We start from the raw sequence: 24325 nt of genomic DNA, 5'->3' as shown, positions 1-24325 counted from the left end.
CGTGTAGCTTTCTGGTTAGTTGTTTAAAAGTGTTAAGACGCAACATATATCTAACATTTTTGAACATATTCATTTTTTATCTACTCTAAACTGGTTGGCAGAAATAAGATAAAGCAGCAGTTAGAACTTTCTGAGATCTGTGAATGGGAATTACAAGAAGAAGTGGGTTCGATGAATGGTTTTTCCCACTTTTCTGCTTATAACAACAGTTTAAACAACGTGGAGTAAATGCATTTACAGTAGAACTAGGCTTTCTTCAAAATGGTCCCATTAGCCATTAGCAAGGCTTACCTCAAAAAGAATAGTTTTGTTCAGTGTTCTTCAGTCTTTTTACTTTTGTTTTATCTGACTAGAATATTTCGAATAAAACAGGATAATAAGAACAAAAACACTCTGTTTTCACAATCTCCTGTTTAAGGGAGAAAGTTTCGCTGTGCTCAGGCTTTTGTTTTTTTAACTTTACCTGTCTTAAAGACACAAAACTTGAGTCCTTCGAGCACAGTCGGGCTAATGTACTGTAGCTAATTGGCAGGAATTGATTTGCATAAGGAAAACTGTGATAAATGTGTTGTGTACAATCAGCTCCACCATTCTTCGTGAGCCATGATAAGATTTCCCCCTGAAACATAAGTTGTCCTTATCTGCCCCTCATTATATCTGTTTCTGCCTCCAGGCTTTTGTAAGAAGCGAGATCAGAGGAGCGCTCAAAACTTCCTTTCACTCCTTCAACTTGTAATATACTGACATCCGCAGATGTATTTAACAGGTTTCAAATGTTTATCAATGTGAAGAGGCCACATACACATGGTTTCATATGTAAATGGGAAAAAAAGTGATAAAAAAATATCACGGAAAAGATCTTTTCTACACATTCATAACACATCAGCCAGTGTTGTTCTCCAGCATCCTGGGATATTACTGGAGATATTGTCTCATCTCTGAGGAATACACCATAACGAATTTCTAATAAGGGATCTCATTCTTCTCTCATAAGGGATTTTTTTCCATCAGATAACAAATGCTCCACGTATGTGTATCAACATCCAATAGCTAATCACTCTCCTGTACCAATTTAATCCCCAGGCTCAAGGACCATTAGCCATTTATTTCTAATTAGATTATCCTGTTGTTGTGTGCATAAAATCAGTTCTTCTTCTTCAATCCGGTGTTTATCTCAGGATGTTGGTCGTTAGCCCATAAACTGTCATGTCAGTCAGATATGAATGTAGGGCTGTTATTTGACACTGTCACTGTGTTGGATCCAGGGCCTAATTGAATCTGGAACTTTCTATTAAATCTGTGAATTTGTCTGTTCCCTGATCCACCTATTTGCATCCTAAATATGCTAACATTTGCTGTTAAATTGTATTTTTCACTGCAAGAAAAAAGTATGTGAAGCCAGTGGGATAACAGGATTAAAATCCTGTCTTAAAATATGGTTAGATCTTAGTCTAAGCTACAATTAAGAACGAATACAATTTATTTTAACCAATAACACACAGTTATTGTGTTGTTCTTGCACATACTTAATGCATCATTTGAACATTCACAGTTCGTTTTGGAAAACTGTGTGAACCCCTTGGCTAATGACATCAGCCAAAGTTAATTGGCGCCAGTAGGTTACAAAAACTAGAAGAGAAGGTTTTGAGTTTACTGTGGATGCATCTCATGCCAAGGCAAGTCTTAGAAGACTTGTGATCAAGAACTGTTTATTTGCATAAACTTGGAAAGAGTTAAAAAGTAAACTTCAAATAGTTTAGATATTCATCAGTAAGCCAGACTATTCTATTAAGATGAAGAACTGTGGCTGCTCTCTTTGAAAGTGGGCGTCAGGAGAAGATGACTCCAAAGTAACGACACAGACTACTCAGTGAGGTGGAAAAGAAACTCAGAGTAAGCAGGTCGTAAACTGGTCGTGAATCTACCACACACAGCTCATAGTGTCCACGCCAGGACACCACGAAGGAAGGAAAACACTGAACAAACCACGGCGACATCACTGCACAGCTGAACTTTGCCCAACAGCACCTTGACCCACAGTGTTGTGGAAAATTGTTGATTAAATCATAATTAATGGATATTTATTTCAATCCCTTTTGTGCTTGGTTGTGATATGAACAATTAAACTCATCAAAAATCAGCTGATGAATCATCCTTTACACTCTCCTTGACATTTAAAGCCATGGATAAGCTTTTTTTTTATACTTTATTGGCAAATATCTGTATTGAGATTCTGGGATTAAGGTCGTTTTGATGGCACGTTCTTCTCTGACATTTTAACAGGATTGACTGGATAAAGTATACGCTAATTAAAAGTTAATGGATTGTTTCAGTTACTTTAAAATATTCATAACTAATGTATTCCTTTAATTAGTTTTGGGACAGTTCTGCAAAGGTTGTGAGAGAATTAAATGTACAGTAAATGCCAGGTTTTACTTATTAATGATGTGTCTGAGTGTCTGATGTTCAGAGTGTTTTCAACTTATCTTCTTGAATTAAAAAGAAAAGAAGGACCAGAAGAACGTGTCTCTCATGTTGATGTATTTTACTTGCACATTAAAATATTGTTTGCCATGTTTGGACAGCATTAGCACATTAAAATATGTCTTTGTTACGCACCGTTCTCGGCTGTTTTAGTGTAAAAAGCAGCTGGAGCACATGATCACAAACGCATGTGAAGTGGCCAAAGCAGACAAGCGTGTTAACTGTGATACATATGACGTAGAGGTCGTGTAGATTTCTGCCTGAGCTTTCCTCACCTTCTCACTAAAGCAGATCCAAGTTCATTACTGCGAGGCAAGAAATTGGGGAAATTAGCATAGATGCAGATAAATAACAGTCTCGGAGGATTAGAAAATGTGCAGCACCACAGATTAAGTGCTGTTTTGAGGCAAGTCTCGCCTGTCATTGTACACGACAGCCCCCGGCGGATAAAACACCACAGCGGGCTCCTCGGGCGCGCTGATCGGGACCAGGGCTTGTCCTTGCTCATCCATCTCCGGCTTTGTAATGGCTGTGATCGGCCTTATAGTGGTCAGGGTCGGCGAAGTCATCCGCCAGAAGAGTTTTTTCAGGGCTTTCCTGAACTCCCTCCTCATTAGGCAGTAGAGGATGGGGTTCAGGCAGCTGTTGGAGTGCGCCAGGCACACGGACACCGGGAAGACGTACACCTGCATGGTGTAGTACTCGTAACTAAAATGGACCACGTTAAGTTTAATGAGGATTCCCCAGGCTGTCAGCGCCTGATTAGGCAGCCAGCAGAGGAAAAAGGACAAGACGACAATCGTAACAGACTTGGTGACCTTGGCGCGTCGTTTGGCGCAGGAGGTGTTGATGTTTTTGGAGGTGATGAAGCGCAAAAGGAGCAGATAGCAGGCTGAGATGATGCCCAGCGGCACCACAAAGCCCAGCAGTACTTTCTGAGAGTGATAGAGTCCCAGCCAAAGCTGCGCGGTTCCGTTCGTTTCTGGGAATTTAACAAGGCACAGGTCCTCATTGGACACTGTGACAGTTGTGGAGAAAACGGCGTGAGGCAGCGCGGCAGAGATAGCGGCAAACCAGATGAAAGCAGTGATGCACCGCGCGGAGCAGCACTGGGTCCGCCGCCGCCTGCCCTTGAACGCAGAGGCGAGCGACCAGTACCTCGCCACGCTCATGGCCGTCAGGAAAAACACGCTGGCGTACATGTTCATAGCTGTCACATAGGACACTATTTTACACATGGCTTTCCCGAAAAGCCAAGTGAAGTCCAGCGCGTTTTCCACCGCCCAGAACGGCAGAGTCAGGACGAACTGGAAGTCAGTCACGGCCAAACTAGTTACGAAAAGGTTGATGGAGGATTTCTTCCACACCTTTTTCCACTTCATGAGATACAGGACCAGTAAGTTTCCAACCAGACCCAGGGCGCAAACCAGAGAGTAAATGACAGAGATGATAATCCTCACAACTGCGGCACCATCTGTCACAGAATCAGTTTTGTAGGAGTCTAGCAGGTGGAAGCCTTCTCCGTCTGAGCGGTTGGTCGTGTTGAAAATACAGGTGAAGTTGAGGATCGGAGCATAAACCATCCCCTCTGGTCCGTCGTAATTAGTGTCAATGAACTGCCCAGACATTTTAACTTGTATCCCCGAGGATGTTCAGTAAAGTCACTTCCATATCCAAACGCTTCACCTTTTGGGAAGGAAATCGTTGGATGTTCTGTTCTTGTGCCTCCACAGGCGAAAACACAGATTGTGATGATTTTTCTCAGATTTAAAATAAACACAAACAGACAGAAACGAGGCTGTGCAGGTGACAGAGCCCTTCTTCAGGTTGCTCTGAGATTTTCTTCGTGCGTCTCAGCTCTCCAACCGAGGAAGAGCGTCCTGACGCAGCGCTCAGGCGCAAACTGGCGCTGTCCTTGGTTCTGATTAGACGCCAAGCAAAAAAAAAAAAATAAACGTCTTATCGATATCGTGTGGAGATATTCGTAGAAAATGCATCACTCTGGGGATTAACCGTGTTGTTTTGTTCATGTCAACGAGCTGTACAACGTGAAAAACTGTGCAAGGCGTAAACACACAAATACACACAGCGGTGGAAAGTGACTAAGTACTTTTTAAAGTACTGTGCTTAAACACAATTCTGAGGTTTTTCTACTTAACTTGAGTATTTCCATTTTATACCACATCATACTTTTACATTTCAGAAGCAAATATTATACTGTTACTTCACTACATTAAAATGAGCTCCAATGATACCAGCTGCAAAGTGATGAACACATTCGTGCATCAGTATCTATGATCTAATCTAATAAGAGCATTTTAATTTATGCAAAATGAGCCACTGAGAGAGAGACAGGCACAGAGAGGATGCCTGGCTGTAGTTGTCATGATGTCTCAGTCCTGTTTATTTTGCTCATTTCGTCTCTGATACCAGCTGACCTGACAGTGACCTGACACTTCTGTGCCCACTCACACACTTTTCCCACTTTCCTCATCATCCCGTCAGCTACTGAACTCAGCCTGTTCCACCTACTTGCTGCCAGATGGATGTTTTGTGTCACACCAAGCACAGAGTCGCAGTCTTTCTTCCAGATTGTTATCCTGGCTGTTTGACCTTCTGTTCCCGGGAATTTGACTTTAGCTTCTTCCATTTCGTCCTACCTCAAGGTGTGTGTGTGTGTGTGTGTGTGTGTGTGTGTGTTTTCCCACTTGCTTCTAAGCCTCTGCTATTTTCCCTCTCTGTCTGTGTTATGTGCTCCATAATTGACAGTACTGAAGGTTGACGATGTTGTCAAATGCTAAAAGCTTTCTTGACTTATGAACCTCCTATTGATTCCACTTTACCTTGGCTGGGGGTCAACAGCCTGTTTGATCAGTTTTTCCTGCATTAATCTATTTGGATAGCACAGATGAAAAGCGGTGCAGCATCGAGAGCGTGATTTAAAGAATGACAGGTGAATTGAGGAGCAGAGGTAGAATGGGGACAAGTTCGGACCCTCTGGAGTACAAAGAGGTGAAAAGCAGGGAATAAATTAAGTCTGAGTCAATTAGAAAAAAGAAGTGGGATCTATTAGCGTCATTACTTTCTAATGATATGGAGAGCTACGTTTTCTAGAGGTATCAATATATCATTTTTGGCACTATATGCTGACTTTCACAGTGACATTATTCATGGTTATAATCAGTCCCACAGTAGGTAGAGGTATCAGAATTAGAAAACATCATCTTCAAGGGTGTACACTACTTTCAATCTGGCTATGACTGATGAATGAAAGACAAAAGTAAAATACTTTTACTGCATTTACTGCTTAGATGTCAATACCATGTTGAAATCTGTCCTTTCAATAGTTGGTGTACAGAGTGGCAACAGCCTTGAGAACGTGAAAACTTGCAGAAATGATCCTTTGTAAGGGAGGAGGAGTGGATGTGAATGAGTCGGGATCCTTACGAGAATGTTGGCTCAGCACCAGCAGATCAGATTTCTTGCCTCTAATATAGAGCTAGAGAATCAGCTATTCACAATTCAGGTCAGATCTTTTGGTAAGGACGGTAATTGCTCTTTGATTTTTAAAGGGTTTCGCCCCAATGTGGAACAATGACTGAAAATTATAGCCTGCACGTACAGTGACATCCTCAACCGGGGAAAAAAGAAAAATTCCCAGAAGTTCAGAAGAAATGTTGAGCGTGATTCAAGTCAGTCCTGCTTTTAGCCTTTGTTTTGAGCTGAACTCACGTGGGTTCTTGACATATGGCCGGTTCGACTCAGAGGTTAAATCACTGACCATTCATGAATGACTGCTCTACCAGCTGAGCCACACTCGGGCCTGCTGGTTATTATTATAGATTTTTTCATAAATAATGTATTTTCATTGTTCAACAGTGTTTTTTTGGGGTGATACTATGCTACTAGTACATTAATTTCAGATAACCAAAGCACTTCAACAAAAAAAGCAATAACTTTATTTTGCTAAATACACAATGATCAAATTAGAGAACAGCACTGACTGTAGCACTAAGAACAATTAGCAGGAAGTGTACAGGCTCTTACTGTGAATGACTTCAGCACAGCTGCAGCTACAGGACATCACTGGTCTCTCACTCCTCTTCCAGTCTTGTCCACAGTTCTGTAGTGGGCTTCTCAGTCATAACATTGTCGCCAAGGATTTTTCAGGTTTTCTATTGGGTTTGAATCAGGACTCTGGGCTGGACATTTAATTATTTCAGTGTTTTCATTTTACCCCTCTGGCTGTGTGACAGGGGGCACAGTCCTGCATGAATCGTTGGCTGACTGGGTGATGAATGCAGGGAAGGAACTGCTTTTTGTCGAAGAAGGTTCTGATAAACGTTTGCATTCACTCTGTCATGTAGCTGCATAAAGAGCCCAGCTCCTGCTCTAGAAAACATTCCCCAAACCATGACACTTCCTCCTCCACTTCTTTACACACTTTGTCTTTTGATTCTTTCTGCTAATGGTTTGGTCACTGCAGAGTGGGCTTTCAGTCCAAATGCTCCTAAATGTTGTGACGCTGTATGACAAGACAGATACTTACCCTGCTCATCACTAAAGGGGTGAGAGGAGAAAGAGAGAGGTGCAGCGTTGAACCGATTGGCCATTGACATTCTCCGTGCCATTCTGTCCTCAATTGCATTTGTCCTTCATGGACAGTCAGCCTTCTTTGGGGACTTTTAGGAGTTTTTGACACTGTAAAGATGCAATATTCTATAAAATCACAGATTTCAACCAATCAACCAACTTCTCTTGCTATGGCTGATCTTCATTGTCATCTGTTTGTCAAAAAAAGTCAGTGAAAACTGGAGAGGTTGGCCAGTTAAATAGGGTTCGTCAGATAATTAAGGAAATCAGCATAAGGTACTAAATTATATTATAACTGGGAGGTATCTGAAAGTGATCTCTAATTTTGATCAGTGTTCTTTTTCAAATAATAATAATGTTTTTATATTGTGCTTTAAAATATATGTAACTACTGAAATATGCTCCTGTCGAGGTCATTTCAAAGAGGACTAAGCAGTGACCTTGACATTTTGGAAATTGTAGGTTGTTCTCTAATTTTGATTTCCAGTGTAACACATAGCTCTGCAAAATATCCATTAGTGGCCTGTGAGGCTCCTTTATGTCTCGAAGGTGACGCCTGTGTCGCCTATTTCTTCAAGTGAATTTTATGAAAAACATATCAGAATCATATCAAACTAAATAGAAACTAAAATGAAGCTGAAATTAAAACAACTAATTTGTCTATAAACTGCAGAGGAGCAAGCTTTTAAGCCGTCAGATTATGCTGGGGTGGGTTTATCAGAGCAGTTAGGTTGATTAGAGCAGTAAAGTAGCAGGTCATAAAACCAAAACAGTGAGATGAAAGCGAGAAGAGAGGAGAGGAGAACTGCAAACTGAGGTCATAATCTCCTAAGGGGCTGTCACTAAAAATAACAACTCCCACATCGCACATAGTCAGTTTGTTAATTGTTGATGTTGTGTTATCGATCAGTTATAGATCAGTGCAGCTGAATCAAACCACACATTGTTAGAGTCCACATAAATAAGGTTTTATGTCTTTAATGTGTATCTGAGACAAAACAGTAGAATAGTCTGTATTGACTGAATCATTTAATGAAGATTTCTGATCTTCCATTTAGATTGATTGTTTTAAAAAGACTAGTCGTTAGGTACTGTTGCGTGTCATCATAAACCAAACTCAATTTTACAATTTTCCCTAATGGACTAAGTAGAAATAAACTTTCATAAGAGTCTCAAGATTCATCATCTGGTCTCAGATTTATTCAACATGAAGCTTTCTTGTTTTTACTATGCTGTTTTCTCCTGATACGTTCTGCAATTGTTCACCACCAGGGGGCAGAACGACAAATCTCATGCTTACATATTGTCATTTTTACAAACCCCCTGACAAATCCCACCAATTGACTGATACTGACTAATGAGGATTATCTGATGCGTCTTGGTTTGTTCTGAGAATCCTCTTGGCAGTTTGGTTTCTACTGCTGGGTTTCTGTGTGGGCAGATGGTAGTTTTGTACAGTTTCTTTGTGATTTTGTAGAATAAAAGCTGTTGCCAACATTATTTATATAAACAGGAATTGTCTCGGTTTGAGCAGCTGCTGAACCAAAGCTGCACAGGATGCAGTTTGAACAGCAGGACTCGCAACATTCAAACATTACAGGCAGTGATTCAATATGAACTATAACACAACTTAATAGAACTTACATAACACAAAGAAAAATATATTTGCATCTTGTTGCAAATCTGTACATCATTTGACATTTAGTGAGGATGAAAATCAATAGATGGAAAATATATTTAGGCCTCTATGTGATACATGAAATGAGAGATCACGGAAGGTTAATTTTCTAGGAGCAGGTCTGATATATTCATTATGCTGTGTAGTTTCATTTCATGAGGCTGGCAGCGCATACTGGCAAAATGAAGTAACATCAGTGCTGATGACAAATGAATGAAAAGGAAACCAAATCTCTATTCATTATCCAGGAAGTCGGCAGGGCAAGAACTCAATTCACACTGATGTGGGAATAAAAATGATAGAAGAAAACAACAACAAACAGAATCATCTGCGTAACGTTCCATCGCCAAACATTTGTTTGTTGTGCAACATGAAATCAACATGTCAGGTAGTGTGTGAACCCCTGCCACATTCAGGGAGACAAGTGTAAAGCTGTCTGACAATAAAAGACTCAGCTATGACTGGTTTCTGCTCCAATCACACAACTGGTCACCCTCTAGGTTTTTAAAATTAAATTCATTACACTTCCAAAAACAGATCCCTTCCTCTGTGCATGTTCGCCCTGTGTCGTGGGCTGCGTGGGCTTTCTCTCCAGCTTCCTCCCAGAGTGCTCCATATGATAAAATAGTTCAAAGGTTCAGAGAATCCAGAGAAATCTCTGTACACATGAGAACAAAACTGAAAACCAGTGTCTGGTTGTGACCTTTGTGACCTTCAGGTGACACTGTATTAAAAAGATTATCTGCTTGGGCTCAGGAACACCTCTGAAAACCAGTGAACATGATTCATCAGTTCATCCAGACAGACTGCTGCCGTCTCTGGACCCACGCTTATTTTAAAAATGGACTTAGATGAAGTAGAAACTTGTCTGCTTGTCCGACTGAACAACATGTACAGGTTTTGGAGCAACATATTTTGCCGGGGAAAGTTTTGCTTAGTTCAGCAAAATAAAACACATTCACAACACATGGCTCAGTAACAAACAGGCCTCTCTGAGGTCCAGATGAAACCCATTAAAAACATTTCGTGCATTGTGAAGCAAAAAGAAGAAAGGAGACTGCTGAGTGTCTAAAATCTCATAGTGAGAACACATGACGACGTGGTAATGTGCACTTGCCTGAACATTTTTGAGATGTGTTGTTAGCATCAAATTTAATTATTAGCAGATTTTGCAACATACTTATTATAAAAGCACTTCTCTTAAAGTTCTCTGTAACAAGTCCTGCATTTAATAAAACTAATATCAATAAAATGTACTAACATCTTAAGAATAAAAGTACCCAAACAAGCAGAGGCTCATGTAAGCGTGTGTGCTTTTTGGTTTTTTATTACAGGCCTGCTAACATTTTAATGTTGTATCTGGTTGAGATGGAAGTACTGAAGCTATTTTATAGATTGCATCATAATTTCTATGCTCATTATAGGTTCATAAAACTTTAATTAGCTTAGTTATAGCCACTTTAGCTTTCAGGCAATAAGTGCAGCTGTATGGTTTAAGTATAACGCAGCATAAAATGAAAACATTGAAACAAGTACATGCAATTTTAATTACAAATAAATAACTTCAACAAATGAACTTATATTTTACCACTGACTACTTCCAAATGGGTTTGTTCAGCACGAAGGAAGGATGTTGTGAAGGTGTTGTGGTGACCTCCAGTGGTGCTCATACAAACTACAAAAACTGTGCACAAAAACACAGCTGAACAACAACTCCCCACGTCTGCTTCCCGTGCTGATGTCTGTGACCCCCTGTGTGGTGCAGTGCTTACCAGTACCACTACACTTCTACTGCAGCACATTTCAACCTGTTTCACAATTACACTACATCTCTGTTCCAAGATTTTACTGTGTCTCTGTTCCAATTCAAACATCTACAACTATTTGGCCGGTATCTGTTGGTCTTATCAGGCTCATTTCTAAGTCCTGCAGACACGCCCCTCATATAGAAACTGGCATTCCACAGCTGTCACACGGCCGAGAACACAGGGCACCAGAAACGAGGCTGAAGCCACTATAAATACCATAAATTGTAAACAGCTCTGAGAAAAGAAGAATATTATATAAGGTTAGTGTTAGTGAGGATATTTAGTTCTTCGAACTTAATGTCATTGTTGCCTTTGTTTAGATTTTAAAATTCCCCTACCAATTTGGGCAAACAACTTAAATGTGACAGAAGTCTAGTCTGTCAGGTTTCTGCCTCAGTAAAGCTTGGTGAGTTTGGTATATTTGATATAATGCACTATGCAACCATGCTGTTTTTCTGTGATTGAGCTGTAGACAGGAGCCAAAACAATTCCTGATGAGATTTTCAAAAATAATTTGAAGACAAATACAGCTGGTGGCACAAATCAACAATGAAACCCTAAAATAAGGAAGCAAGAGCTGCAGAAACAAATGGGAAGGTGCAGAAACGTCAGTTGTCTAGGAAACTTATTGCTTATTTCTAAAAGAAATTAAAATAATTAGGCGAATATGATTAGCTTAGCTAAAAGACTGGAAACAGAATGAAACAGTCAGCCTTACTCTGTGCACAAAAATGACAAATGTTGTATTTATGTGGATTTTATGAGAGCTTTAGAGATGTTGTGTAGACTGGCAGATTCAAGCCATGGTTTATGTAGATAAACAGAACGGTTAAACTAAATTAAACAGATTACAGAATGTATTGTTTGTACATGTGCTTTAAACTTTTGCCACCCGCTCAACCACTTTCTATTGAAGTACTGTTGTTGTCATACATTTTAATCAGTTAAGGCTGAGCTCCTTAGACAGACACATCATTTATTTTTAGCAAACTGACCTGCATATTTTAAATAATTCCTTTTATCATGACCTAACTCATAAACAATCTAATTGCCTTGTACCAACAGGATTGCAACAACATGTTAGATGATGACATTTTCATGTTTACACTACCACACTGGAATTTGTTGCCTCACACAGCTGGATCCATCTGGTGATAAAGTACAATAGCAACACAACAGCACAATACAACTAACCAACAAACGTACCCCTATAGGGAGCATAATCATTACTTAACCTGAACATTTCTTGCCCCGCTTGGTTGTGTAGTTATTATAAATAATGCGTGTGTGCATGAGCGTCCGAATGCAGTTGATTTTAGCTGTGACATTTTCCCAAAAACAAATTTAAACAGACACCTCATGCACAGTAGACACATTTATTGATATAAACAGCAGGAGTAGACTTCACTGAAATTAACTCTTCTAATTCTAGATCTAGATGCAGAGTTAACACATATAGATAGACATGAAAACCCAGTGGAAAGCTGGCAGTTTGGAAACCGTCTCATATAACGGAGCACTTTCACTTCAGCTATGCCTTCACACACAGTCGCGGCTGTTCTGCCGCTACAGCTCGGAGGCTCCTCAGCTCCAAATATAGAGATCAAAAAAAAGCTTCCAGCACAAGTTCTCCTTGTCCTCCTCCAAGTCAGGGGTCCAGTGCTGCACCCTTTGGTAAAGTAGGAGACTCTTCTTGCATTGCTGACGTTGATGAGTAACAATATTCTGTGTGATTTCACATGGAGACAGATCTGTGCAAAGTGGAATAAGTGATCATACTTTAACTGTTGATTGTGTGCAGATGATTTAAAGTATTGATACTGTGCATTTGGGAAATGACACTTAAGCAAAACTAGTGGTAAACAAAGCAAAAACCAGACTGCAGCTGCTGGTATTTGTACTTCTATACATTCAGTTATTAATTTACGTGACAGTTGTTCCCTAAAGAGAACATGGAGTGAAGTATCCTAACACAGTTCCTTTCTCCTATTTTCACTGTCTGTATGTCTCCCACACAGACAAAAAACATGATCAACTGTTCTCTGCAGCTGCCAGGTGGTGTCACAGCTTTTTCCAATGCAGCAACAAATTAATTAGCAGGCAGCAGCCCTTACTGAGCGACTCAGTGCCCGTTGCTCCACAGCGTCCTGGCCAGGATCAAGTGAACACTCCAACTTGTGTTTATCATAACTCTAGGAAGGCATCATTTTGTTCCGAAGCTCCTAGAAAGTTTCAGACAGGCCTACCCTTAAAACAGAGGGTACAAACGTGTGCACTCACGCTTTATCTAACACAGCCGCAAGCACACTTTATCCAGAAATGCCTTCCCGCAGGCCTCAGTTCAGCACAGAGCCACCTCCTGCAAAAAGACAGCAGCTGGTGCACGAAGGATGAATCCCTTGTGTCTAAACAATTCCGAGACTCGAGCGGCACAGAGGTACTCCTACATGGTCCTCAAACAGCATTGGTGTGCAGCAGCTCTGTTGATTCTGGTGTTAGGGTTGTGTGTGTTGCATTGGTGTTCATCATGCTGAGCTTCTCCGTTCCATTCCTCGGTTCTTCCCTCCGTCTTCCCCTCCTCCCACACAATCTGTGCCTACGACTGACAAACAAACAAATACACAAGATGCATGTAAGAAGGGCATGCTGTTTATATGAAGTATCAATCAAACTTGTTCAACAGGAAATGAAGAATGGAAGCAGAGTGAAACAGGTAGCCTGTCTTTGTCTAAAGATATCATAATCTATCAATGAACACCTCATTAGCTCAGCTATTTACCACCACTGTCTATGGATTCTGCATTTGTTTCTCCCTTAGATACTGCTACATGATTTAGTGGTCAATTTGTCCACACAACTACATAAAGACGTGTGCACATGCATGTAAAGACTTACTGTGAGCAAATGCAGATGAATACAATGAGAAGAATGAGGAAAACTAGCCCTGCAATGATGCAGGCAATGATAATTTGTCGTTTCTCTCCTATCCTCCAGTCCAGGTCCACATATTCACACCTTGGGCCAATGAAACCATTCTGGCATCTGAGATAAAGACAGAAAATAGAAGCAGGCATTTCCTTTTCTGTTTCTCCAAATACAATAGGACACATTCACAACCCATCAATGTGCTGGAACAATGAGCCAGTCTTAGTTTTTCTCTTTCAGTTCTTGCGTATCGGCTCCATCTGTCTCCCTGTTTGTTGCCAAATTTCAAACTTTTTCCAGGCCCACTCTGTCTCTTTATATCACTCAGTCACCATTATCTCCATCTTTCCGCAGCAGACATCTCTCACCTGCAGGACGGTGCCCTCTGATCTTCAACATAACGACACTCCCCGTGGACGCAGTAGTGCTTTAGCTCCTCTGGACAGTCTGAGAAGTGTCTGTTCCACGACTCGGTGTCCAACGGCTCTGATTGAAAAATGGCAAAGTTCTATATTCCTTACAGGGTTGTGTTAAAACACATTTCATCCCAGTAGCATTGCATCATCTATATTCAGCTAAACAGTGGAAGGCTTGCGTTTCCTTTGATATGAATATATGACTTTTAAGAAAGACACTGTCCCAGCTGGTGGGTGGATTTTGTTGCCTTGGACGAGGCAAAGCTTGCTGTTTCCTCTGATTCCTGCCTTATGCTTAACCAGACTTATCACTCATTAGATTATGCCTAACACTTAATTAAATTTCTTATTTCCTCCTATATTCCAAAGAATTATTTTGGCAATTTCACCAAAACAAATTACACCATTATTTTTTCTGGGTCTTTTTCCATTTAATATACAAAAACAGAACTAGTGTTGAACTTTACAGAATAAAGCAAATTACTCCACTTCCTAAAATGTTGATCTGTTTCTTTAACAGTGTTACGTTTGATTAGTTTGCTGCTTTGAATTATGTCCCTATCTTCTGACATGGCCTGATGTAAAAATAGACTGTTTGCAATATGATCCAGAGAGGAAGCCTGATGATTCAGTGCCATTAAAGGTCTGATGTCATCAAAGTGTCATTAACCATGTATCCCAATTAGTATGAATGTTAATGCATACAGTTACGGGGAGATACTGGTCTATGCCTGTTTTCACGTCTAGGTCACTCGCTCACAAAACAAACTCTAAAACACACCCTAAGACAGCTGCTAGCAGGCTGCTGACCTTCTGACCACACGTAGTGCTCCTCATACAAAGGGCTGCCGCTATCTTTACAACCCATTTTCATGACATTATCTCTGACAGGCTTGTAAAACAATACCGCTGTGCAGGTGATATCAATGTGCACCTCACATTAGCTGAAACATGAGAAGGTGCATTCTTCCTCACGACCTCAGTGTTGAAAAGAAAAATATCCCCTTACTAAGTCTAAAGGGATTGGTTGACATTTGGGGAAATTTCTCGTTAAGAGTTAGATGAGAAGATTTATTGCTACCAGTCCTGGGTCTGTAAAGTACACATAGGAGTACGTACTGTAACAAGAGGGAAACAACTAAACAAACAAACAAACTAGCATCTAAGGTCGATGATGAACACACACCAATTCATTATCAGCACTCACAGCATGTTTGACTTGCATTTGTTTGAAGGTACCGCTGATGCAGAGGCGTACACTGGGAGTTTACTGAGACAAAGGTTGCTGTCAGAGGAAGTCAGTGGATATTTAAACACACCAGGCCTCACTCTACACACGTCCTACACATGTCCTGCCTGCAGTCCAGATCTATTAGGTTGGTCAATTAAAACACTGAAAATCTGTTTATTGTACTTTTATCAAAGTGCAAAGTTAAATTACGGATCATCAGTTTTCAGTTTTTAGTGTATTGCTAACTACCCTTTCAGGCCCCTAAATAGGCTACTCTTCCAGAGCCAGATGCACTAATGTCTTATAACTAAATTATTTGCAACCTGAGGTAGTAAATGAGTAGTTTCAGACTTAGTGGATGAGAAACTATAAATAGCTGCTAAAACCTGGTCCTACTGTGCCCATCCTGCAATGTGACTTCTCCACAGTTAACTTCCTCAATCATTCTTTTTTCATGCACCCCTCAACACCTGTCTATATCTACCTGTGCAATTGTTTCTGTGACCATGGTGATGGCAACGGGATACGGTTTGGTTGGCAGACTCGTCGGTGGCATTCCACTCTGCCAGGCAGTATTTGCATAAGGCCAGAGCTGCAGACAGAAACACAGTCAGAGAGCAGGTCACACACACACACACACACACAGACACTCACAACAAACAAATATCTGCACGTGCACAGTGTGAAGACTCTGTGACCAATCTGTGTGCACATTCCACCTCCGAAAGAGAAAGACGAAAAACACGATCACAATCCAAGTTATTGGAGAATAGCTGGTGAGTCATAAAGACAGCCGGCCATGTAGGGCAGGAGAGAGTGAGATTTTGCCCATTCACACCCACTTCTGTCTCAGTTACACTCTCCTAATAGCAGACACACACACACACTTTTAATACTGTAAACACAACACATATAAACTCTACTGGTCACTCACTAAGCAGTGTAATTACCTACTAAACAAATTACATATGAGCATATTATCATGTCATATTGGATTCCACATTTACACATGATTAGCAGTCACAGGGGGTGTATTCCTGGTGTATGGGTTCCTCATTCAATCATTAACCACCAGTGAAGCCTAGTGTACAAATATAGCTCAGTAGGGAAAGTGCTGTCTCAAACCTACGTTGGCTAAAATACTTTGCACATGGCGTCAACAATCAAAACAATGCTGAATTACTAAAATAGTACTTTAAAACTGTATATCATTAAAAACATGCATTAAAAAAGGATTATATATAAACATTACAATAATGTGTCTGTCTAAGAGTTCAAACCTGTAATATGGTTGGAATATTAACCAGGTGAACACTGATTCACTTAAAAAGGTCAAAACAACAGCAGGTCTTACCTGTTACTATTCCCACACAGAGTCTGTACACCTTGGCCATGTCCTCACTTGATGTAAGTGCTCCTCCAACACTTGGAAGTTCAGTGTCATTGGCCAACAGAGGTCACACTGGGTCAATGACCTTTTAAAAAGGTGTGGACAAGCTGTGCACGTTCCCCAGCGGTGTGTCGTGTTGTGGTGCTTCATTGATGGCAGCTAAGCTCATCGTCAGCCTGGAAAGCTCGAGGCTACATCCAAAGCAGCCAGTCCAAAGTGCCTCCCCGGACCGTGGCTGCACTGTGGTGTATCAGAATAGAAAAGGGGCTGGTACTGAAACTCTACTCTGCTCCCCGCCCACTTTAAAGAAGACGACTTCTTTCAGGCTATTCAGGTTATTACACCGTCCGAGAACAACTGCACCTTTATTCTTCTACATTCCTTTTATCATTGACATCAACAAAACCAGCACTGCACGTCAGAATCCCTTTAATGTTTCCACTGTACTTTCTTTTAAAGGATTATATAAGTGGTGGTAATAGATGAGCTGAATGTTGCAGGTTCCCTGAAGTGAAATAAAGTGTAAATAAATGTAGGACAGTCACATAAACTGCTGCAGTGGCAGGATTTCATGTTGGTCCAGTCTGATTTCTGCTCCATATGACGCAACATGTCTTTTAGTCTTGTCTCTCTCTCCTGTATTTGTGCTTCCTCCTCTCTGTCTCCCTCTCTCTGTTCTCCTCTGCAGGGCTCCTCGGTCTTGGAGCTGTACATCTCCAGAGTGCAGTTACTGATCCTACTGACCTGTCCAGTGTTTTCTCTGCTTGTTGTTGCCGTTCACCCTGAGCCTGGTTCTGCTGGAGGTTTCATCCTTTAAAGGAAGTTTTTGTAAGATTTTGTAAGGTCTTAAACCTTAAACACTATAAACAAATAAAACTGAATTGAATTGAACAGGAAGAAGGATCAATGTGAAGGATCACATTAAACTAGACGTCTATTATTCTACTCCACTATATTTTATTTTCTCCATTTTTGTTTCCCATATTGCTGACAGTTTTACAACATTGCTGATGACACATTAAAAAATCAGTGATAAATATCTTGCAATAAAATGTTTAATGTTACTCACGTTGGCCTTTTTTCCTAAACGGAGCAATTTTGCTGTGTGACTTTAACTTTTTGTTGAGTTGCTTTAAATTAATGGTGATATTTAGTATTTTGTTTCTAAACATGACCAGTAGATGGCAGAAGGTAACACTTTATTAATTATTTCAAACCCTCTGCTCTATCTATGGTTTGTGAGTGAGGGATGTTCTGTTTTTGGTCTTTACCACACCTGTGTATGACGCCAAAATTTACACATACAGTATATGGGATGTGTTGCAGTTTGCATGAGTTAAGGTGCACATCTGTACTCTTTTAATATCTTCTTTTATGTGAAAATGTAGAATTAATAGCTGTTAAGTCAAAGTTGTTGTGTGTTGCCTGACAAAACAACTTCAGGGTAAAGATAAGTGAATGAGATAAATGAGATAAATTAAAGGGTGTATCATGTGATGCAGACAGTGCTAATGAAGACAGGATGGGGTTACTGTGATGTTGGTGATAGTGAATATATTTACTCTGATGGTAACAAGAGCAACAGTCGGTCTCAAAGACAGAAAACTGAACTCTTTTAAAATATTAAGTCTGTTTTATCTCTGGCCACCGTGTTTAGTCTGGTCTCCAGCGAGCAGCATGCAGCTCAGCAGGACTGAGATCAGGAGACTAACTTGGCCATTCGAGGATGTTCAACCATCTTGAAAAGCTGCTTGGTTGCTTCAGCTGTGTGTTTAGGATCGTTTTGCGGCTGATGTTTAAGTGTTGTAAAATGTGTTGTAATGAATTTTGGCTAAATATGTGCAATTTCCTTCTCAAAATGACAAAAAGATTGCAACAAATAAGAAGAAAGGAAAAAGAAACAAGTAAAACAAAACATCAGACAAAGTAAATACTTTTAACTGGTAATGAGCAAGGTTTAAATATACATGTTTTTAGGTATTTGTATAAATATACTTGAGATTAGTACGTAAAACATATACTTACAAGTATATTACTAAGTAAAAACTATTTTACTATTACATTCAAGGTGCATTTCCTACATTAGAAATGTCAATCTCTATTTTGCCAAACTTCATGAACATTCACATGTTAATCACGTTGTTAAAGATAAAGCTATTTTAAGTCAAATATTCCTCAAGTGTCGAGCAGGAGAAGAAGGTTGGTAAAACATAAGGCATCAGTGCTGGAACACTATTGAGACTCGTCCATGAAAAGTGCACAGAGAGGAAAAGGAAATGACAAAGCGGAGAGTTATCTAATGGCAGGCTAGACCTCTACATAACAAATCCAAACCAGAAGATTCGCTTTAAGCGGTAATGAAGAAAATAAACACTGACTTAAATGACTTTTAAATAAAATGGACACTTTGAAATATCATGTATTATAATAATATTTATACATTATGGTGATTAATAATCTTTTCATAATCTATAGCATAGCCTTGTAAATAAGCTCAATAAGCTTTAAAGAGCTCAAAGGCTGAGTGAAACTGTGTTGAGTGTCTTTGCAGTTCTGAACAGGAAGACCCAGTTTCCTCTCTCTGGCTGCAGCTCCTGACTTAGTCTGAACATCAGGAAGCACAGACGCCATGAGACTCCAAGGGGTAATTTAGAGCCCTGCAGTAAACATCCGCTTTGTATAATCCATACATAATCACATGGCCACTGCCACTTGTCCAGCATTGGCGTTAAAAAGTATTTAAATAATGACTATGATGAAGCAGGTTCGCATTTTACCCTTTTAATATGGTAACAAAAGACTAATTCAAAAGGCTATGCAGTAATATAGAAAGACATTTAGTTAAAAAACATATTTGCAAAATCTGTTTTTGTGTTGAAAAACTCCATAAATTCAAATAAAAAAATAATATAAAAATGACTGTGTTCTGTTTTCATCCACGAGTGAGACTCCTGTCTGCTTCTTCTTCCTCTGCAAAAAGTACACATCTTTTAATTCCCCATGTGAGATTGAACAAAGTGTAACTTTGCCACAGACGCTGTGGACTCTGACCTTCACACTATAGCACAGGAGCGTGGTTCTCTGAAGGGGTTGCTGCCTGTGGGGACTCCGACCAGAAGAGCATCTTTGCCTGCATTCTGCAGACAGTACTGCTGGAGCTCTGCAGCCGCCTGGGACACCTGACAACACAAATAGGAAAACATTTCTTTGTGCGGTACCACCTTCTGATGAGGATTAATTAACGTTTAATAAGCTAGTGCTGAATATATCACTTATAAGTCATTAATATGAAAAGCTTTGGGTTGCCAAATTGTGGAAAAAATCCTCCTGCACCATTAAACTTTGTCTTACTGTGGTAACATATATAACTGTTGACATTTGAAACATGAAGATCTCTTGACCCGTTATCAGCAACATTAATAAGGAGGCGTCTCCTTAGTGAATTAAAGAGCTGAAAAGCCAAAGGTTTAGTGCTGCAGAATCTGCTAGAGAACCTTCATAAACGATGACTTTATCACAGTTGTTTTTGCACTATTTTGCATTATTTGTTGCAGTGCACATTTGTCAGCACTGCAAATATGTTAGTATAACAGCCACTGTGAATGTTTTCTATTCAATCTATATTTGTTAAGATGTTAAATTTACTGCTCAAACAACAAAACATTTAAAGTTGAGTCAGCTGATCAATAGGCATTCACTGAAACTGTATCAATGTAATTCAAATTGGATTCTATATTTATATTCTATATCTGTATTTGAATAAAAGCAAGATACAGAACATTAAAACATGCAGTATGTATATTTTCTGACACATTATGGTGCAATAATGTTGAAGACAAGTGCTGTAGATACAAATGATGTACAAATTAAATGCAAAACACTATATAAAAACACTTTACCTGTTGTTTTTCCAATTGCTATATTCCGTAAATGTGACACAATTAAACAAATCAACTAAGGAAATTATTAAACACTGACACCTAATATGTTAGCTTTATTTCTTTTCTTTACCTTGATTCTTTCCACGCTGGCCTCAAGCTTCAGTTGCTCTACAGTCCGTCGCATAGTGGATAAATTGGAATTAGAGGTCATGTTGATGGAAACTGTTTTGTAAGAATTCCTCCAAAAAAAGTTCCTTCAGTCTTTCAACACAGCAGTCGACTCCACTAATGGGCAGCGACTGCTCAACAAGAAAGAGCAGAGTGGCCGGGTTTCTTTCCAAATGGCCTCAGCTCACTTCACTGAAGGAACAAGGCGGGACACAAGCGCACTGACCTCCGGGTGTCAGACACACTTTAAAATCATTTGGGGTTTGTCTTTGAAATGTGAAACTGGGTTTACATGTTTTATATTGCACCATACCTTCTATTTAGACATACTGATTTTTATATTCATTTCCTGTAATTAATTAGAAGTGCATCACTAAAACTGTGCATGTTGAATATGTTCCTGTATGTGTATGTGTTAATATATTGGTACGAAATAAATACAATAAACACAACTTGACAAAGATGTGGAATCACCAAATTACTATCATGAAAGCATGATAAAGCCTAAAGTAAAACTTCATCCATAAAAAAAATACACTTTACGAAATTAGACTTACAATTTATTTTTATCCTTTTTCAACTTTTTTATTTTATTTTTTACCTTTTATTAGTTTTTTGTTTGTCTTGCAATGGTTCTTTGTGTTTGTTTTTTGATGTCTCATGTGTCTATCTGGCACTAACTACTGACTAGTGCCCCCCTTTTATATGTAAATGCTGTAATAATTTAATTTATAAGTTATAATTTATAAGCTACAAGCTACACTTGTTTTTTTTCATAGCTCACAATTATTTTTATTTCATGTTTTATATGTTTGTTTATGCATTTTTTTTGCCACTTTTTTCTTTCTTGTGTAAATCATTTCCTCTAAGTTTTTATAGTTTATTAGTTTATTAATTGATAAATAAATTCAAACCACCAAACTGCTCTGCGCATGCGCCAGTCTGTGCAGCCGGAAAGTGTTGAGAAACGTCGTGCTGCTGCTGAACTGTAAATTACTGACATACAAGTAGCATTTGAATGCAGCTTTCTCCTGGTGCCACAGTCAACACTGTCTTCATGTGTCCTCGTTGATCCGCAGGTGATTATCTGGACTGGCTGTAAGGACGTTTTGCAGAAAACACTACAGGGAAGTAGGAGAACCTTCAGAGAAGCAACACTTCCAAAGAACAATGTCGAGGTGTTGGGAAATATGAGGTCAAACTCCACTCTTTAACTTGAGTTTAGCAGACATGGTGGAGGTGTTTTCCGGACGGACACTCCTGAATAAAGAGGGGGACTTCGTGGACCCCGAAGAGGCGTTGAGGAACAAAGTGGTGGGGATCTACTTTTCTGCAGGATGGTGTCCCCCTTGTCGAGACTTCACACCCATCCTGTGTGATTTCTACACGGACCTGGTTGAAGAGAGTGATCCTCCTGCTCAGTTTGAAATAGTTTTTGTCTCCTCTGACAAATCCCCCGATGATATGGTTGAATATTATCATGATATGCACGGAGACTGGCTAGCTCTGCCCTGGACGGATGACTACAAACAGTAAGTGTTAAATTGAACAAAAAGTGAACGGAGTTTTGCATAGGTGTTGTGCAAAGAGTATGATTAATCACTTCAGAGCAGTCACTTTTTAAAAACGTTTTACTGCAGCGTTTAAAACTCAATATACCATGTCGAAAACATAATTAGCTTCAATAGTTAGTGCTTTATTTGTCTTATATCTCCTTAGGATTTACACTATTCCTGGTGCATCTTACCGGTTGTGCTCCAGCTTATATTAAATGCTTAGGAGGGTCACCCTGTCAGGGATTAGGATTAGGAGCAGACAAATTCACTGTGAAAGTGATTCAAAATTAAATGCAATGCTTTATTTTATTGTATATTTTTGTGTTGGCTCCCAGGTTTGAAGTATGTTTTTTTTTTGGTTTTGTTTTGTAAATGTTTGGACAAGTGTGTCAACTTGATGTCAACACAGCAAAGTGCTCACATCCTTTACCCAAGTAAAAGTTGCACAAAAGAAAAGAAATCCTGAAAAGCCTCCCATAAAACAAACAGAGAGGCAAGTTGAAACCAGTACATGTTTGGTATTTATGCTTAAATGTTGAAACGTGATGAAATAACTGTTACAGGATTTTCTTAGATTATTATTACTGATGCATTCAGGTGTCTGCAAGCAGTACAAGATAAGTGAATAGCAGTGCATAAAATACTTTAACCTGTCGTGTTATATATGTCAGATTAGACCTAGACTATTAGACCTAATTGATCTAAATGTAAAGCAACATAAAATGAATTATTTTCATGCATAAATACAAATATTTACTGGTTTCAGCTTCTCAGATTTCAGGATTTGCTGCTTTTCTTTTTCATATTTGACTGCCGACTGAATCTGTTTGGTTTTTGACTGTTAATTAGATAAAACAAGTTGCAGTTCTAATAAGGTATTTAAGATGATGATTTGTTTTGCATAATAGATGTTAATCTGTTAAGAGTTTAGCTATAGATATAAGAAGTGGAGCTAGATATAAGGAGGACAATATTTCTCCCTGGGAAGTACAGTAGTAGTATCAGTACCCACTGTGCAGACCAAGTAGCCTTTTTACTGTTCATGATACATTAAAATGTTAACAATTCAAATGTACTGCATGGCAGCAAAATGCTCATTGTACAAATATAACATGTTAATCAGAAGCTCAGTATCAGTTTTCTTTTTTGTCTTTAATACGAGCCTCTCTTTTCTTTCTCAGTGAGTTGAGGCAGCGCTACAAGATCACAGCAGTCCCCAAACTGGTGATCGTGAAGGAGAACGGTGACGTGATCACAGACAAGGGCAGGAAACAGATCAGAGACCGAGGCCTGGCCTGCTTCAGGTCCTGGTTGGACGCTGCAGAGATCTTTCAGAACTTTAACGGTTAGAAAACAACAACAAGGAGAATGTCAACCTGTTTTTTCTGTAGCTTCATGAGAGCAGTGACGAAATCGAAGTATAATATTTCTACTTTCACCTTGGTTTAAAAGAAACACGCAAATATTAATAAGTAAGTATATGTATATGGCACATTTTTCTTTTACACTAAAGGATCTTCATTTATTCATATTATATTCTTTTTATTCTCATACGACACACTTTAACATCTTAATCAGTTGAAACAATCTGACAAAGGAAAATGTAACCCATCACTGAGCTGCTCATGTTTTTGATGTGATTGAAGATTTGAAGATTAGGAAGTAGTGCTTTAAACGCTGACTCTTACCAGAGATCCTATGCATTGAAGACAAACCTCAGGTGTGTCACAGGTTGTGTTTAGGTCTTATTATAGCTAGCTACGTTAGTTTCTCAGTTAAAGTTTTTTAAGAGAGCTTGCCTTTGATCTGTAGATCAGCATAAGCTTGCTGTATATTTTTATATTTTGTTTTATATTGGTTAACATACTATTAAATATATATATATATATATATATTCTGTGATTTGTTTTGTTTTTTTCATTTACATCACATTTCTGTTATAATATTCATGATCCCAAGTGTATGTCCCATGTCTTATGAACAAACAAATGACTCCCTTTAGCCTTGTTAAAAAGCAGAAAGCCCACAGGACATTGTTTCCAGCATGCTAGCACTTTCACATCCTTGGCTCTAATTGCCTTTTCCCTTATGTTCACATCGCTGCTATCACTTTGTACATAAAACATCCAACAGGCGTGATGACATAATGATGAGTCTGCACAGGCCAGTCTAGGAGTGTCTGCTTTGTTAGAATA

The 24325-nt window shown here is 39.3% G+C and overlaps 4 protein-coding genes across 4 annotated transcripts; 1 reads left to right on the top strand and 3 right to left on the bottom strand.

Annotated features, from left to right (window-relative positions):
• Positions 1 to 2850: 2850 nt before the first annotated feature.
• Positions 2851 to 4112, bottom strand: rxfp3 (relaxin family peptide receptor 3). Its single transcript, XM_026356146.1, has one exon. It carries the CDS (start codon positions 4110 to 4112, stop codon positions 2874 to 2876), a length of 1239 nt encoding a protein of 412 aa, XP_026211931.1. The 3' UTR covers positions 2851 to 2873.
• A 6166-nt stretch (positions 4113 to 10278) lies between these two features.
• On the bottom strand, positions 10279 to 17187 carry btc (betacellulin, epidermal growth factor family member). Its single transcript, XM_026356500.1, has 5 exons — positions 16490 to 17187; positions 15620 to 15727; positions 13857 to 13974; positions 13459 to 13605; positions 10279 to 13165 (listed from the first exon to the last, which is right to left on the bottom strand). The coding sequence occupies exons 1-5, from the start codon at positions 16527 to 16529 to the stop codon at positions 13018 to 13020; spliced, it is 561 nt and encodes a 186-aa protein (XP_026212285.1). The 5' UTR covers positions 16530 to 17187; the 3' UTR covers positions 10279 to 13017.
• Positions 17188 to 18442: 1255 nt separating this feature from the next.
• Positions 18443 to 20735, bottom strand: gng10 (guanine nucleotide binding protein (G protein), gamma 10). Its single transcript, XM_026353841.1, has 3 exons — positions 20537 to 20735; positions 19577 to 19704; positions 18443 to 19495 (listed from the first exon to the last, which is right to left on the bottom strand). Exons 1-2 carry the CDS (start codon positions 20615 to 20617, stop codon positions 19579 to 19581), a joined length of 207 nt encoding a protein of 68 aa, XP_026209626.1. The 5' UTR covers positions 20618 to 20735; the 3' UTR covers positions 18443 to 19495; positions 19577 to 19578.
• Positions 20736 to 21552: 817 nt separating this feature from the next.
• nxnl2 (nucleoredoxin like 2) lies at positions 21553 to 24018 on the top strand. The gene is made up of 2 exons (XM_026355675.2): positions 21553 to 22106; positions 23312 to 24018. Exons 1-2 carry the CDS (start codon positions 21805 to 21807, stop codon positions 23478 to 23480), a joined length of 471 nt encoding a protein of 156 aa, XP_026211460.1. The 5' UTR covers positions 21553 to 21804; the 3' UTR covers positions 23481 to 24018.
• Positions 24019 to 24325: the final 307 nt, after the last annotated feature.

This window comes from Anabas testudineus, chromosome 12, assembly GCF_900324465.2.
Source record: "Anabas testudineus chromosome 12, fAnaTes1.2, whole genome shotgun sequence".
NCBI lineage: Eukaryota > Metazoa > Chordata > Actinopteri > Anabantiformes > Anabantidae > Anabas > Anabas testudineus.
Note: the sequence above shows the minus strand (reverse complement) of the source record. Positions and strands in the feature narration are given on the sequence as shown.